This window comes from Xiphophorus hellerii, chromosome 3 (assembly GCF_003331165.1).
Source record: "Xiphophorus hellerii strain 12219 chromosome 3, Xiphophorus_hellerii-4.1, whole genome shotgun sequence".
Classification (NCBI taxonomy): Eukaryota; Metazoa; Chordata; class Actinopteri; order Cyprinodontiformes; family Poeciliidae; genus Xiphophorus; species Xiphophorus hellerii.
The window spans coordinates 7600834-7619459 of record NC_045674.1 but is presented as its reverse complement, the minus strand read 5'-3'; the positions used below and the strand labels follow the sequence as shown (position 1 = coordinate 7619459).

Genomic DNA, 18626 nt, shown 5'->3' with positions numbered 1-18626 from the left:
TACATCCAACTCTTGTTTTTTATCTTATCTTGGTTTTCAGATATGATTCAGAAAATGTTGCATCTGAACTAAAATTCTTTTAATCACTCATATCTGATTCATAGTTTAGGCATGAATCAGAAATACATCTATTCACAGCTGTTATTTAGGCAAATGGTTTAACAAAGCTCCCTTCTCTAAAAGTAGTCTAAACTTAAAGGGAAAATAACTTTTAAAATGTCTGTAAACAATAAAATAAATATGCCAGACAATGTGATCTGAGACTCATACACTATTGTTTGAATTAGTAACATAAACTAATTGTATGTTTTTGCAGCATGATACATAATGATATAAATTTGGGGGAAATACAATATTCAGCACTTTAGACTTGTAGGTAAATTTTTTGAGAAAAGTAGTAGACAGAACAAGATATTTACTGTACAGTGTAATGATGGATGGAAACCTATTGTAATATAAAGTGTTTTTAAGTAATTAAGCTCTGCAGAACTTTCATTGATAACGAGATGTAACCTTGGAAATTCATCAGAGAAAGATAATGGTTTTTTTTCCAGAAGACAATGTCAACTGTGTAGATCATAATTTCTAACCAGAACTACTTCCAAGACCTCTTCTGTGACCAAGTTTGACATGCCTGGTCTGATGAGGAACTAAATTTTAGTTGTATTTGTAATAACAACAAAAACATTAGCGATACTCATAACCAGTCTTCGATTTATGCTTCATATGTATAGTTCAATGAAGAGAGGACACGATTAGTAACAGACTAGTTCCAATATTTCAGCTAAACAGGCCTGTGTTTAGACTTCTAATGGATTTCTAAAACCAATCCGAGACAAATAGAAAAATGTTCACTTTAAAAAATATAGAAACTACATAATTTAACCAAAATGTCTTTGAACGACTTAGACATCGTTTAGATGCTCACTGGGAAGGAAGCAAACAAGTCTTTTACAGAGAAAGGAAGCAGATTATTTATACTCAGTAGAGGTAATTGCTCGAAGGAGTAAACACTTAAAGAAGATATGTGAGTGAGGGAAGTGAGGAGACACATTAGCCTAATGAAAAGCTCCCATTACCAACAGCCACACTGGTTATGCTGGCAAAGAAACCACAGTCAACAACCACTTCTCTAGAGACCAGCACAGTGTTGCAGCTACAACACTTAATTTACATCAGCCTACAGTAGCTTAAGTAATTTACAGCTCACAGTCTCTGTGAACGGTTTCTAAATAAATAAGTCCACAAACGATCACAATGTTAAAAACTGTTAAGCTACTGGGAAAAAGTTTTAAACCACCATTTGCTTCTCAATGGGCTTAGATCTTTCAAAAATACTTCTTTCCCTACATGCTTTTCTAGGGTCCAGCTAACAACTTTAGTAAGAAAGAAAAAAATTACATACCTCACCACTATGCATTCTTTTTAATATTTAGTTTTTGACCCAAGAACTACCTTTTCAGACCAATTAAACACCAGTAGCTGCATTGGCTAAAAAGAGAAGGAAAATCACACAAATACAGAACCCCCACCTACCTAAGGTTGGTAACTGGGAGCTGTAGGTGAGGCATAACAACTATCTGCTACAACAACAGCAAGGTGACCAATTCCAGTCAGGATAAAAAAAAAATATTTTTTACATATTTGTTCAAACTGTCACTATGTCGTGACAGTATGGTATGAGACAGACAATCTGTGAAAAAACTGAGCCAGTCTGCTATCTCCAAGTGCTCCCATGCTACCGAGAAACAACCAATCAGAGCTTGGGGGTGGGTCTTAATGCTGTAGGCTGGTTAGCATGGCCACTGCTGACGGTAGATAAATGTTTTTCCTGTAATGGTGAGTTGTTGCTTGGGCATTAGCACATTTAGCAGCGAGTACATGAGTTTGATTGACAGAGCTAAGACCCTCCTCCTGGCTCTGATTGGTTGTGTTTGGTCAAGAGCTGTATATTCAGATGGCAATAGTAGCTCAGGGAGGAGGAAATTGATCTTTTCACAGATTATGTGTCTCACACATGGAGACAGCTTTAACAAATATGTAAAAATCATATATTTTGAATGAAAGTTACATACTGCAGCTCTAAGCAGAAATACCTAAATGTGTGGCTGGTAGGAGCCAACAAAGCCAACATTAAATTGGGTTAATTTAAACTAAAGTAAAATTTAATTAAGTTAAGATTAGATCAAGTAAGCTCAGATAACGGCATAACTTGTTTATTTTCTGTACCGTAGGGTTATACTGTGATGCAGTTGTTGCCACAGTGACGGGGTTTCTGATCCCTGGCCAGGTTTGAATCATTCTTCATACTCTGCAAGTTCTACCCAGGCATCATGGATTTCTCTCCAGGTCAGAAATGAATAACATATTAAATACTTGACAACCGACTATTCTTCTAAAAATGCTAAGTACAGTCCGGTTTACCTCCAAGTTTATCAGTAAAGAGAAACAGAAATGCATCAACTTTCCTAATCATCTACTGCATTTTAAAACTTTTTTGGTGAGAAGCAGCTTTTGAGAGCTCCTAAATCTTCTTTCTTTTGCTGTCATATTGTGTGGTATGTTGGAGTATTTTATGCATCCAATTAAAGAAATGGGAACATGTAGAGATTTCTTATGCCAGTCTGATTAATGAGTCAGAGTTAAGTGGCTTAATCATGAGCATCCATCCATAAAAATGTGAACAGAAGACAAGTAAGGAAGAGAAGCGGTGATATTGATCCAAAAACTATTGATCAGCGTCAGTTAAAAAGACTGCAATGAGGTCTACCTGTTTGGAAGGAAAATATGACTCCGGTTCTTACACGGCACTTTCTACAGTTCAGTGACATCAATTACTAAACATATGTTGATCAAGGTGCAGAGCTCATCATTTTCCCAAGCACTTAGGAGATTACACAACTTAATATTTTTCTTCCACATATTATTGACCAAACTGACAAAATGAACAAACAGCTCAGAAAGTTGAAACAGGCTCTAAGTTGCTAATCATTAGAAGACAAAATACTGCTATTTATCTGACTGTACTTCCAAAGGCTCTAAAGAAGCACATCAACATTTTCTGTGGTTTATACTGGACTCACTCTCAAAAACAAATCTGCCCTAAGAGTAAATGGAGAAATATTTTTTCTGTAACGGTTTCGGAGAAGGCGAGAGTTAATCATAGTCCTGGAGTGTGGCTCCTTCGCTCTCCCCTGACTTATTATTCAGGGGCCACCTCGCTGCATCAGCACTTCAGCAACGAAACCGAGAGTCAGAAAAACAAAGTCATCACATTGTGGTCGATGATATCTGCAAGGCAATGGCTCAAAAAGAATACCTGCAGCTTTACCATTTCAAGTAAGGCTACTTTGAACCCTCCATGAAACTGTCTGCTGTGAAAATCACAGTTTTTAAAAACACAGTTCAACTTTTTTACTGAATGGTATCTAAGTAGGAAAAAAGTAGAAGTTTTTCCTGTAAAAGATGTTTAAATAATACACAAAAAGATATGTGACACTAACATTTCCCCCCCTTAGATCCCCTTCATATTCACATACAAAGTGCAACTATAAATTCAGCAAAGTGTGGAAAAGTAAACCTGTGAGAATTTTATTCTATGACAGGGTCAAAGTATCGTTTCATATGCACTTTGTGATCACACACAACAAAAACACGAGTCTGGTGTTTTTCTTCCTTGCCTTTGCCCTCCACTGGAAGGCAGTAAAAAAAGACATAATACTGTTCTCAACCAGCTCTCTGTGTGTTTTTTCAGGTATTTGGGGGTCAACAGGTTTGCAAACCTAAACAAAGTCTGTTGATAATGGAGCAAACTGCTTTAAAAAGAGGGCATTCAGATACTGATCATGGCTGCCTCGCTCAACATGCAGCGTTGTCACAGCAACAGAGGTGTCTACATCTACTTCTCAAAGGGCAGAAATAACCTTTTAAGACTCAGCAGCTCCACTTTGTGCTCTCAAATGCATCATTGATTGGCTACAATGATGTTGAGATATATAAAAAGAATCACCTTAAAGCTACTCTGGAATGTTTTTTTAGGGGGTTGGGGGAGCACTTTCTCCTAAAAGTGATCAAAAGTGAAATTTTTTCAGCATGATCCTATAGGCAGAAATGAAGAAATAAACTATCAATTTACAGCAGACTGATTGATGTGAAAGAAGATAGATGTGCTGGAAAACATCTTAGCAATAGTTACCTTCAAAGGCAACTGGGCAGCCAACATCACTTTGCATCAAAACAACGTCTCAAATCAAGATCAGTTTTCTAATTTGCATTTTTTACAAACTTCAAGATGAGAGTTTCAGTTGTGTGAAGACAGATTCAGGATATCTAAGAATATCCAGCAAACTCCATCATTGGATCAAATTGCCACCAGTGAAGAGCTAGCTCAATACTGGAAGCAGGTGGGTGTGACTGGGAGGTGGTGACTTTCCAACATGAAGAACCACAAAACAATCTCTTTTCTCCAAAGACTGACGGGAATTCAAATGAAAGTCCAAGGATGTACAACAGACGACCACAAAACCAAACATTTATGCCAGTGAAAATGTTTTAGGCATTATTGCTTCTATCCGGTATTTTTTTCTACCTAATCCCTCAGGAGACCTTTCACAAGCTTAAAACTGGATTACTCCAACAATAATAAATCTTAGAGTGCATCCAGACTTTAGCTTTTACAAGCCATTATCATGCATCTGAGTCAGGACAAATGGTGTAACAGGATATCACATGATGGGGTAGTTAAGCGAGCTGAGCATCAGCTGGTGGAGTTTTCGCAGTTCATTATGTGTGTTAGTAAAAGCTTTTATTGTGCACTTTACAAGGAAGAACTATAATACAAGCATTTCATGTAAGATAAAATTAAAATAAAAATTTTATTTCCCTCCTGGACTATTGTTACTTAAAAGACAGCCTCTTCTCTGTTAGACAATACAACCATTTATGTCAAAAAGCATAATGGTTCATTCTTTAGACTACAATCTCAGTAACTGCAAAAAAATAAGAATAAAAATAAAGGTCCTGCTTATTTCCCAAGTTCAAACATTTACTCCCGATTCGCAACTTACTTTAAACATAATTGAGACCTATCATGGACTGACCCCTCAGAACAGAATAAAACATTTTCTGCTATGAATTAATAACAAGATGAAAAATCTTCTTTTAAGCAAACCATTAAGCTTGTTTTGTTAAGTTATGCTTCAATTAGAGGATTTTTTAAAACAAATTTAAATAATAAGACTAACTTTACTACATTTTATTGATAGCTTTGCGTTGTTGAATGTTGATGAGTGTTATGTTTACTTTCTTTTGCAATTGTGTTTTAAAATTGTTCATTATCTTTTATGTTTCATGTAAGCAAAATCCCCAACAAGGAAAAGATACTGCAATATTTGTTCATACCAAACATGTGTCTCAAATAAATTAATAAACTAGAATTTAACTTGGGACTATTTTAAACTATCAAAACCTAATAAGGGTTGAAAAATGATGCAGTGTTGTTTTTGTCCTCTGTGGAGGACATAGGTTTTTTTGTTCATAACTCTGAAACCATACATGCCACTGTGTTAAATCCTGTTGGTCCTTAGAGAGGACATCCTGGGCCTCGAAATGTGTTCATATTTGCCACAAGAGAGTCCCGATGTCCTCTCCAAAGGACATACTCTAAAAAATAAATAAAAACATGTTTTGAAACTTTTTCAATTGTAGTGCTGTTTTTTCACTCCAAAGAGTCATGTAGTGTAAAAAAAAAGAAATTCAAAAACTTTTTTTTCTCTGGGTCTCAGGAGGTTATCTGCAGAAACCCCTTCATATCCTCGCTTGCTTTAAAGTTAGAGAAAGTACTGAAAGTGGTTTCTTGTACACAAGTCAAAAACTGACAAACTCACAAAACCATAGGTGAGGTAGCAAGGTCAAGATAAATCTTTAGAGGAAACATCTTACCCAGTTTTCTATGCACAATTTAAGTGCTGTTCGAGTAAACTTTCAACCATAATTTACTCAGTGGGTTGAGCAAAGTCTGACATATGTTGTGATTTGTTATGCTGTTAAAGAAAAATAGGAACAAAAAGAATAAATAAGTTTCTATTCAGCAGTGACTAAACATGGTGACGGATTTATTACCATACTTGGCTTCAATAACTTAATTCAACCAGCAAAATAATAAATGACAAGTTGAATCGAGTTCTGCTCTTGAGAGATAAGGTCAATTTCCCATTTAAAGTTGGCTTTTTATTAATATATTCTGAGAAATGCTTTGCTGCATCAGTCGACCTTTGGATCATTGTTCCTCCGGTTTATAAATGAGGCTTTTTGACTGTCAAAGCACTTTTTAAATAAAACCAACTGCAAAATGTAAGAGCTGAAATGTCTCTTTGATAGAACTGACAATGCAGATGTTTAAAAAGAAAACTAGTGCTTGTATAAAGAGCCACAGGCTGGCTAAAAAGGTAGGTAAAATCTTTAAAAACTGATTCAGTTAGAAATCAAAGTTAATTCAACTTCAAAAGCATAAAGTTATTGATTCACTTAAGCACGATGGTTTGGTGTTTATTGTGTTTTCGAACACCCTGTGGAACGTTTCTCCCCCGTCCAACAGAAAGGATGTGATCTCTCACCGTCAGGAAGAGTGCAAATTGCTCTCCCTCTATGTAGGTCAGCTCTTCTCTCACCTCGCTCACAGAGAATAGAGATATGATGAACAGGCGACTCATCAGCTCGCTGCACAACATGTTCGACCCTCAGCAATCATACACCGAACTCAAACAGAATCACACAGACAGGACATGATTTCATAGTCTGAATAATAGCTGAGGATTCACATTAAGCAAAACAAAACAGCATGCTGCCTTACGTGCAAAAACAAACCTGTGAGCATCCATTGAACCGAATGGACTCTGTGGATTTTTAAAAAATTTTTGGGAACCCAATTTACAGGGTAAAAAAACAACATAAAAACAACATGTTTGTGTTCATCTGAGTTGTCTTTGTCTAAGCCTTAATAACATTTCTTCAAAGATTCCTGTGCTGCCATACTGATGCTGTGATGTTGAACCCTAATCCCATTTTAGACATAATTTAGTTTGTGCCGTCTGTGAAATGCTTCTCTTCAAAGCTGCTGGTGCAAGTGAATTCTTGGAATAAGTGACAACAATGCTGGAATTGTTAAGCTCCCGTCACTTGCTTTTACTTTGAACTGCCGTTTCTTCAATTTTAACCTTGTCAACAATAATTTTCAGGGGTGTGTGTCTCTCTGCAGGGATAGAAACATTCTCTTAAATCTCCCCCTGCACATTGTCTGGTTTGTCTTTAGGGTTGAGAGTTCAAAGTTCAAGGCCTGAGCTACCAAGTGACTCTACCTAATGACATCCCTTTAAGCTGTAAAAAGAAGATTTTATTTACTGACCATCATTAGTTTTCCTAAGCAATGTCAACTCCATCTAATAATGATATTAAGCTCTCAGAAAGGAAATTAAGCTGCACATGTTAAAAGTTCAAGTGATTGTAATGTAATGATTAGAGTATCACAGCACATAGTTGTCAGTACTGGTGCTCTTATGAACTTATGACTTGAATAAATAACATCACTGATTTCATGAGGAATGGAGCAGTATGTCTGATGGACCCGACCTCTACATCACCCAAAAGCTATGGTCGTCACTAGGTTGGAGTTAATCACAGAGTTTGAGCCAAATATGGGGGAAAAAGTCCTCAACATCCACAGGTGGTCCACAGAGCAGACACAGAAAAGTCACATCTCAGCACATCTCAGCCAAATTATTAAATTATCTAACGTCTGCTGCTAATGACCTCATCATCTAAGTCAGGTGACTTTAAGCAAGTAAGCAACACATGTTGTGTCTGGATGTTTATTTAGGCTTTTTGGAAGACTTGGACAGCATACTTTCTCAAGAGGGAAGTACAAGCATATTGAGTATGCCACTGTGGTAAAGTTGTTAACATGAAGATAACACTTTCAGTGATTAAACGTGTCGAAGCTTCTGCCCTGGCAAGTTTATATTCTAACAAAAACACTGTGTGAGAACATTTAGAAATATATTTCAAGCTGGATTCTGACATTCTGACAAAGCCTATCCCGGCCGTCGTCGGCATGTTGGTTTGTCCTGCAAAGTCAGAGTTGCTGCCCTGGAGTAGCCTGGAGCAGAAGGTGGGTGCACTGAATTTAACTGCACCCTAAATTAACGGTGATCAGCTTATAAATTTGTTTGAAATGTTGCACAATTCTGGTTAACATAATAATTAGACTCCATGGTGCAACTGTCCAAGCTGAAGTCATCAGTACCAGCCAATGTTTGGGAAAAAGATGTCAGATTTGACTTTGTGCAACTTTTCGGACCACATTTCAGATAACGTTTTGTTTTCTGTTTTTTTTTTTATTCTTCATTAAAGACTTCTGTCTAGTGTTTGCTGTGAATATAAATGATAAAGCCTATGAATCGCAATCATTCTGTTGAGATTCCATGACGTCACAGTGAATAGTCAAAGTCGACTCGACTTATCATGTTAAACTTGACTTTAAAAAATCTGAAGTTGTCTCAGTTTTGGCAGCTGTGGAAATTCAATGTTGCCATAACTGGAAAGTGGAAAGCCTTCTATGTCTGGTTCAGCTCAAACCAGAAGACTGAGATGTGTTGTGCTCATGTTTGTGCAGTAATAGACGACCAAAACACAGGCAGGAGGCAGGTAAAGTAAAGTTGAGAACAGATGCTCTTTGAAAGGCAACTGACAGGAAATACAGATGGAAGAAAGTGAGGAGAATCCGGAACATGGCAGACGACAGAGCAATGATGAGGGACAATACGAGAATCCATCAAGGAGTGAACTAAAATGGAAGCCTAAATACTGGGATAATTATTACTGAAGCAAGGAGCAGGTGAGCATAAAATCTGAATGTGCTGCAGCTGTGGGGGAACATAAACAGCAGCAGAGACAGAGCGTTTTTTTAACTTTACAATATTTTCAACAGCATTAACACCCATTTAAGAAAAAAGTTAATGATAATTACAAAAAGGATGATTCTTGCAGTCATAGATGGCTCACAATCTATTTGAGTTTTGCATAAGGCACAGGTGTTTTCTGAAAAGGATAATAATTTCTTTACTGTGATTAAATATTAAAGAAACATTCTGCTGAGCATAATTAGAGTAGCGAGCATCCCAGTCACATATTTTCTTATATAACGCTAGTGAATGTGATATGGAACATTATTCGCAATTTATTCGTCAAGGTTTGCAGCTTAAATTTGCTATTCAGTGTTAAATGAAACTGAGCAGATTTTTGTTTCTTCAGTTCAAACCGACTCAGTTTCACTGAACCCAGTTAGCAATATATGCTTGTAAATAAGATTACATAGATGATTGTCTATCAGTGGTGAATGCTAATGTGCTTCTCTTGGGATCAGGATGAAGTCATCCTGTAAGAACAATCCCTGATATTGGCAGGGCCAGGTGCTTCGGTATTGATTTTTGAACAGTTTTGTTCCTCATTTATGGGTTAACATTTCTTTGTTATAATGAGCTGTATCTATAGTTATGTCACTATAAGCTCAGGCTGCTGGAGAACTTACTGACTGATAGGTGCCATCATTAACTTCAAGCATTCATCTGTTTTTATTCCCATAGAAAGTTCTGGTTGGCCAGTGCCTTTGTGTTCAGCTGAATACGACAACTTTGAAAAAACTTGTTTTTTGCTAAAAAAGTTTTGCAGCTAGGAAGAAATGGCTTTTTGGTTTTTATTGACATTGATTTATTTTGCAAAACTTACCAATCACACCAATCATGTGATCAATAACCAGATGATTCTATTGGCGGAAAACAGAACAATAAGTTGTAGGAGGCTAATGGTGTGTCATGCTTTTAATGAGTTATCAAATGAACAAATTCACATGTAATTTTAATTGCACTTCTTATTAAGTAAAAGTAAACATAACAATTGCAAAATTAAGTTTTTTCAACATTAGCGGAATATCAACAAAGTTTTGCAATGAATTTGTGATGGAAACACAAATACTGATGGAACTATTGCTGCCATTATTTATCTGTATGCCTTTTGTTTATCTTTCAAGTCCTGCTGGCCATGTGTTTCAGTGGCTAGTGGTGTTTTTTCCTTAATAAACCCATAAACAGATTTAAATGTTTATATTCTCATTGTTTTGGACTGAATATTATTTAAAATAATTTGACTTAAATAATGGCTTAAGATGTCATTTTGTTTTATATGAACTTGTCTATGAAATTCTGTTATACCAGAAAGCAACTTTACAAAAACACAAACATGCAATTCTTCTTTGACATCTGGAAGACATTTTTTCCCCATTTCTGTATCTATTCAAGCATCCCTCACATTAGTGATGTTAGAAGAAGGAACAACACATGTGAAAACTGTTGAGTGTTAAATTTCAGCTGATGATTTTTCTCTAAAGCCTAAATAGCAGCTAAAGCAGCAATGACAACAAAAATTCAGAAAAATGTGGAAGAATCTCTGCCAAGTCCATTAACTAATGCCAAACCATTTGGCATTTCTCTTAAAAGGCAAAAAAAGAAAGAAAAAGCATAAAATGAAATGCAAAATGTTCCAGAAATGTCTACAATGCCATGACAAAATGTTACACCATTACAGTAAACTGACTGATGCAAACCTCATTAAATTATTGTACATGATTCATCTCCAAATTTTGTGCTGTGAAAGAGGAACTCTAATAAATTCAAGAAGAAGAGATGAACATAAATATTAGTGGGGGCCCAATCCTTCAGACATGAACCCGTTGGTCCTCATCCTGCAGCTGGAAGACTTTTCTTTAAATTTCCCAATTCTCATCACATTCAATTTTTTTTTTTACCCTTTTTTCATTTTGTTAAATATTCTGACCATAGAAAGAAACATTTTCTTGGACCATAATCTGATATTTCAGAGGACAGTCTGTTTCTGAAAGTTTCTATAATCGTAAGACATCAGAATACAGCTTGTGGTCCAACATGTGTTTTCAATAATGGGCCCAGTACTAGATCTGACAAAGCTCAAGTGGATAATGGTGCTTTTAAAAATGCTACAAGGAAAGCAATTTGAAAGGAAAGCTTCTGCGTATGTTAATAACATCAGACTCTCCATGCACATCAGATACACAAAGCAGAAGATTGGTTCACGTTTTTGCTACAAAAAAACAAAAAAATCTAACACATGCTTGGATATTTTGTGCCTTCAAAGACAGAAATATAACACATTCCTGCTAATGCATTTAGGCTCTCTGGATAAATAAATTTCCCTGCAGCTGCTGATGGTGAGCAGACATATTCATTCCAACCCGGGCTGAAGTCTGAAGGCGAATACATTTTGTTTGGTCATTGCTGCTGTGAACCTCAGTGATAAGAGAGAGAACATTAGTTTCAGGGAAGCTTCTGTTTTCCTGTATTGATTTTTCCCACAGGATACAAGAGATGAGAAGCCAGTCCTAATTGGAGTTTCTTAGTGGAGGTTCTTGAATAGTTATTCATTTTCTGACACTTCACTGTCTATATTCAACTATTTCTATTCAGGTCATTTTTGCCCAGGAAGGAAAACATGTTTAGAATGATGCAGCTTCACATGATATTTTAAGAACAAGAAATGATACATTTCTGCAGCTTTTCCTCACAGAAAATCTCTGGAAGCATCACTTTTGATGAAGGTTTTTTCTATGTAATTGTAAAAGCCAAAACTCAATTGTTTTGATTTATTTAAGCTGGTTACCAAACATCAAGATGTGCTTGTGTAAGATGACAATAAAATTGAAAAAGGTTTAGTTGCAATATATGAATCAGTATAAAATCATCTTATCAGTGCAGTGCATTAATCAAAGAAAATACTCATCAATGGGATCTTTGCACGTCAGCTTCCATGTTTGGGGAAAAGCAGCTTGATTACTTCCAGTCTATTAAAAATTTGTCATTAATTAATTATTAATTAATCTTTACTTTGTCATTAAAAATGGGATCAGCACTCTCAAGACGGACATTTGTTACTGTATTTTGTTAAATGTCGTCAAATACTGCTGTAATAATTATGTAAAGCTGCATTTTACAGCTTTGTAAATAAATGTGACAATTTTCCATTGAGTAAAGTGAAGCAGGATATTCTCTATGGAGTGTTAATGTCAACAACTAGATGCAGCATCCAGAATCAACTATTATGTAAAAAATAGTAATACAGAATTTGAAAACTCAAATGGAGAGAAACCAAGTAGGATAAATAAGAAAATAAAAAGGCACCTGGTGACTTTGAGCATTGTTTTGCCATTGACTTTTCTTCATTCAGGTATTTTCTCTTGCCATACTCCATTCACGTCTTATTGGCAATTATTGCTGCCATTAACTCTGTTTTCTCTCTGCTTTGTTTTCCATAAAAGCTTTGCCTCGACTAGGGATTCTGTGTTTAGTCGCTTATCTTTACAGGACATACTGATCCATTGCTAACCATGAACCTTGTGTAATTTTTCTTTTTCTTTTTTGGGGAAAGTGGGTCTCTGTGCATTTGTGTTTAACTTTGTTGTCTTCTTAATGGAGGCTTATGCCAAATCTTTGTTGTCATTTACTTTGCAAAGTCTGTGTTTTTCTTTGCTATATAACACAATTCCAGAAAATGCTTCTTTGTTTAGATGCCTCTTTTTCCTAGTTATAGGCAATGAGGCAGCTGTTGCTGCAAGTAATGTTATGTACCCCCTGTGATTCTCAATTTCAGTGAAATTACTCCTAGTTGAGTGCTTCTGGGTTTAGCTGCTTGTCCTTGACTGACCTATTGCCTACACAAACTTTGTGTACTTTCTTTGTTTAGCATTCCCATAAAAGGTGCTTGTGGTATGCTTCTTTTTTTAGTTTCCTTTCTTTCCTGGACTGGGTCATCATTGATGTATAGATTAACCTTGTGTGATGTCTTTATTTCTCTTTCTCATATAATCTACTTCTGGCTCAGTGTGTTTGTATTTGACCATCTCTTTTTACTTGCCTTTCATAGACGTTGTTGTTATTAGCTATATGTATTAATCTTTTCAGCAGAGAAAGTACTCATGTCTGTTCCCAGCTTTCTTACGAACAAAGTTTTTGACACTTATTTCCATTTAATGTGAAATACCATGAGGCATTGCTTTTTTTTGTTGATCCAAAGGCAACAGCAAAATGCTGTATTTAGCTTTGAACAAAACTTTTCAGTTATTCTCTTTTGTTGTACTTTTCCTCTATTGCTATGAATGTCCAAACTTTTTCTACCACTGCATTTAAACATTTTCTCTAAAGTTGGTAAAGAATAAAGCTTATTGTAAATTCCTCCTCAAGTTTTTGCTGTTTTCGTTGTATTCGTGTCAAATCAGTCAGATTTTTCTTGTTTGGTTTAATGTTTTAACTTTCAAATTGATCCTAGAATATTCCAGTGAAATGCAGGAATTATTAAAGCACCTGTGGATCTGATGTCATTAACAACTCAGTCTTTTTCAAATGTTAATCTTATTATAATTTCTAACCAGTTTATGAATGAAACAATAATATTGTAATACGTTTGTGCAATCGCTGATAAACAGTCTCCGAGTGGGAAATGACAAACTTCCTCTTAATGACAATATAAATGATTGCATGCGCTCTTCTTTGCTGAATTTCATACATTCAACCAACTCTGAGACAATTGGCTGCATGAAACTATAAAAGCATTGACAAGAAGAGATTATTTAACTAAAGACGATGAGGGAGGAAAACCGACAGTAATTAATTTTCTTTATTTTCTATCTTAATGATTACAGAAATGAAACAATAAGAAGCTGTGAGGATGCTTTGCATATCAATTTTAGGCAGTTATTGCAGATAATGGAAATGACGTGCAGCCCTGATCAGCCATTGTGAAAGAGCAAGTGTCAATCTGAATTGGCAGCTCGCTCGAGTGGAACGGCTTTTGATAAAGCCTCCAGGAGCGAGGAGCTGATTGGATCTTCTGGAACACTGGTGACGGTTTGGCATCACTCCTGGTTGGTGTTTCTGAGGAAACCTTGAAATCCATTTAACTGTAACAGTATTACCATTCAGCTCAGATGAGGGGAGGACTGCAAGGGACTTTTTATTGGCACACAAGGCCATCAGCGCCATGGTGGTCAGTCAGAGAGAGACATATTTTAGAAGGACAATAGTCTCTTTTCACACTTGGACAGCCACAGGCAACAAAAAAGTCCAAATTCAATTACACAGATAGGATCTCCACACACATATAGGGACACAAACCCTAAAATCGAACAATGTCAAATGATGGACACAAACATATGCGCACTGAGCTGCAAGAGACAACATAAAAACACACACGAACAGATGAGAGGACTTTAAACGCCTGCTACTCCTTCTACTCCCATGAAAAATCAATTTCCAACTTGGAACTTGTTGAGAAAAGACACTAATCGGCCTTCAGATAAGGCTTTGTTTGTCCCTGATAAGACAAACAGCCACAACACATCTCCCATAAAGTTAGATTCGCCAGATTTGCCTTTGGGGTTCTGGGAGTGAGGTTGGCTCAGGGATGAGGTGGAGGAGGATGGGCAAAATATCTCTGAACAAGTCAAATTCAGTGGTAAAGGAAGAGTACATTTTGTTATAAAATAGACCGCTGTTCAGTCATTACAAATCAGAGGGACCAGATGGCTCAGTGGTAGAAGTAACTGTCCAAGGTCTAATTCCCGACCGCGAGTCATTTACTGCATGTTCTTCCCTTCTCTTCCTGCCCTTATTCCTGTGAAGCTACTAATGAATAAAGGCCACTACTGTCAAAAAATACCCTAAAAACAGTAATAAATAACAATGATTACAAATCAAATCAAACATCTGAAGCCTGCATCTATGGTTCTCAACTGCGAAAAATGTGATTCTCAAGCTGTGAAGTTGAAGGATATTGGTGTGTTGTTCATGAGTGAGGATACATTAATGGACCAGGGTTTTATCTGTGGCAATGAAGGCATTTATTGTGATAAAGAGCTGAGGCGAAAGGAAAAGTTCTCAATTTGCTGGATCATCTCATCCCAATGAACAACTGAAGGCAAGGAAACTACCAATTTAATGAATAAAAGACAAATATCTAAACTTACATCAATGATGGTCCACTGTTCCACTACAATGGCATCATACGTTGGTGCAGCAGCGTTTGGCTCACCCTCGCTCGCCTCTTGGAAGATGAAGACGCTTTCCACTGTTTTAGGCAGTAGATCTGGGGAGAACGTAAAAACAAAATCCAGAAGTCAGAACCATTCTTTTGAGCATTGCAAACTCATACAATATGTAAGAACACAATGTAGAGCAAAAAAAAGGCACCGCTTTAAGGACATGTTGTGAACTTCTTGATCAAAAACTGTGCAGATTTTTGGGCTTGACAGCAACACAGAGACTAATTAAAGCTCAGGATCAAGGTGAATTCGGTAGTGGAAAGGATGTAAAGAAAAAAAAAGCGCTGCTCTATGTCCTGAGGATCAAGACTGAAAACCTCTTTTTCTGAAATGATGAACAGATTTAACTGGTAAAATGCAGCCACAGATTGCATGAAGTCAGTCTAGGTTGGATAGATGAAAAATCAGTTTGTTATGCCTACATTAATCACCTGAAAAAAACTTTAAATATAGAAAGTCATTGTTGAAAGAAGGTCTTGCTTAGTAGCTGCTGCAAACCATGTAGTAAGAAGGTTCTCCGGTCAGATTAGATAAAAACTGAAATGAATCTTAGATGTAAAACTTGTAGAAGCTTAATTAGTGTGGAAAACCCTGGTTTTGGTGGTACCGTTATGATAATGGGATCACTTTCTTGAATAAGAACAAGAAAACTGCTTAATGTGAAGATGGATGGAGCTTAATAAAGGGCAAAACTGGAAGGAAACTAGTCAGGTGTAAAATCTCTTCCGACATGACATTGGTTCTGAATGTACAAGCACGGCTACATGTAGAAAAATGGACGACTTAACCTTAAGCTGTGCAGCTATTAGCAATTGACATGGTGGCTAATTACAGCTCAGGTTCAAGGTGAACCCTGCAGGGGAAATGATTTAAAAGAAGCGCTGCTGTGTGTCTGAATGATCAGGACAGAAAAGCTATCCTTGGAGAAATTTAAGTGATATTAGCCACAGATCTAATGAAGCCAGTCCATAAGGGATAAACCTTTGTGAAGCCTGCATTCTTCACCTGTATAAAGCCCGAAATGAGGTTAGCAACACTGACATTGATGCTGAATTGTTTGCTGCTGACCAAATAGATTTTAGAAGCGTCTCTGTTCTGTTGGAGCCTAACAATCACAGGATTGGCAACCAGGACAGAAACACCACTGCGGCCCCTCAGAAACCTCTCTTGTTATTCATTTGATGCACAGGCTCAGACGTGCACGCTCACAAACAAACCATGGGCCGAGGTCCGGTCCTCCCAGCTGGCCTGAGTGCTTTCTCATTACAGCCACGCCATTTACACACTAATACAGTTTGCCAGAGCCTGGGAACCAACACGAGACACTCCACATTTCATTACCGAGCCTTAATAATAGAGGGATGAGAGGTGGCTAGAGAGGCTGAGAAGATAGGGAAGGAAGACAGAGGGAGAGGCAGAGTGCAGGATGACAGACTCTTTTATTTCCTTCCCTCCCTGAAAACCCATTTAGGACCTGTGCACGCTCAATTGAAGACATCTCTCAGACGTCCACTGGCTCCCTCAAACACAGACATTGTCCGTGTTCACCTCCTCCTGCACTCTTTGCTTCTTTTCTCTCTAACTTCTTCTTCCCTATCTAAACTGTCAGCCTTCCCTGCCTGGCAGATTTAGTAAAGGGACCGTTTTGGGAAGTGTCAGTCGATGAGGATCGGTGTTGGTTCCCTGCCAATGCAACAGGGATCACTCAGGTGAGATCAGCACACGGTTCCTGTCTCGCTGCTTAGCCTTGTCTCTGGTGATAATGCACACAGACTCTGAGACGAGGGGGGGCGGAGAGTCAGGAGAAGATGGGAACCGGTTGCTGGGGGGCACACAGTCTGTCAGGGGAATCTACCGGGTGCGTGCACGAATAAACATTATCTCGCGCCTATTGACTTGTGAGCTGAGCTGAGCAGCCGGCGGGTCGACTGAGAATAAATTGTTTACACTTGCAAAAACCACCATGTGCTCTCAGTAAAACTGTTCTCCATCCCCGGTGACTCACATGCTCAAGGTCGCAGGGCGAGGCATGCAAATGTGTCGGAGCTGTTGGACTGGTTGGAAAGGCAGCAGCAGCGAGTGGACTGCTGTGGAGTGGCAAGGTGACAGCAGCTGACACATGGCATTAGAAATCAGCAGCTACAGATGTGCTGACACATGCAGACTCTTTAGATCCTAAAGGGCTAAATTTAGGTGGTGTTGGAAAAGTTGTGAGAATGTGTGTGTCCCAAATACCTCACCAACATGTAAGCAGAATCTTTAAGCAGGTATTAAACATACCTCTCATTAAACTCACATTCATCTTAGAATTGTTTTTATAGGTCTGACAAAATATTCTAATCCTAAATGTCATGTTTTCATTAGCATTAAGTGGAAAATCTGGCAGAAATAAAGGTGTGAAAATGTCAGATTTTGTGTAACTGATCTATATAATGTGTTTTTTTCATGGATTTCATGGATTAAGAAAAACCATGAAGAATACTTTTAATAGTAATCTAATTTATTGAATATGACTGCATGTCGATTTCAGGTCCACAGCCTCATGAAGTTAATCCACTAAATTTATGCACATTTTAGTGGCAAAAATCCTCTAAGTCCTTCATTTAAAACTGGTGAAACTGGTGAAATTGTTATTTTCACTGATGTAGTCCCTCACTTTTTAAATGTTTCTTTGCGCGTGGGTGTGTGTGTGTGTGTGTGTGGGGGGGGGGGGGGGGGGGGGGTACAGTCCTTTGCAAAAGTACTCAGACGTTTTAGCTTTTCATATTTGTCAAATTGCACCTGCAAACTGTGACACATTTTAGGTGGATTTTATGTGATTAGATCAGCACAAAGGAAGGAAGAAGGAAAAACATGTACTCTGTTCACAGTTTTTACAAATAGAAATGGAAATGTGGTTTGAATTGCTATTTACATAGATATATAGCTGATGTAGGAGAAACAGGACTACACCACAAATCTGGCAATTCCTAAAGAGTTGCAAGTAAAAATCCATGGTTGGAAGAAAACTAAGTTTGTTGCTTTCTGTGTCGGAGACACAGCAAGCACATGCAAAGAGGTAGTCAGATAAAAGCAAATTCGAGTTTTAGGCCAGTCTGCACACATTATTCTTGAAGCCACAATTACAAAAAAAATAAATAAATATGCAAATTCAACTTTCAAATCCAATTGAAAATCTTGCCTTTAAAAATGTTAGGTTGAGCAAATCTGCAAAGAAAGATAAGGAAAAAACCACAGCTGATGGAGTTGCACCCCAAAAGACTTGCAGCTGTAATTGCAGCACAAAAAGCAGGGAGGGTGTTACAAATGTATTTCTAAAATAAAATTTAAAAAAACTATGTATCTTATTTCTTCATAATTTTGGACAATCTTTCGTTCTTCTGTCACATTAATTCCCATTAAAATACTTAGTTGGTTATGATTGTAATCTGATAGAAGGTAAAGAGGTTCA

General features: G+C 37.3%; 1 protein-coding gene across 3 annotated transcripts in view; it reads right to left on the bottom strand.

Annotated features, from left to right (window-relative positions):
• rftn1b (raftlin, lipid raft linker 1b) overlaps positions 1 to 18626 on the bottom strand; it is a 149759-nt gene that overhangs the window by 17764 nt on the left and 113369 nt on the right. For all 3 annotated transcript variants that reach the window (XM_032558425.1, XM_032558423.1, XM_032558424.1), the window contains exon 7: positions 15101 to 15219. In XM_032558425.1, the coding sequence (XP_032414316.1) occupies positions 15101 to 15219 (119 nt within the window). The remainder of the gene's footprint in view (positions 1 to 15100; positions 15220 to 18626) is intronic.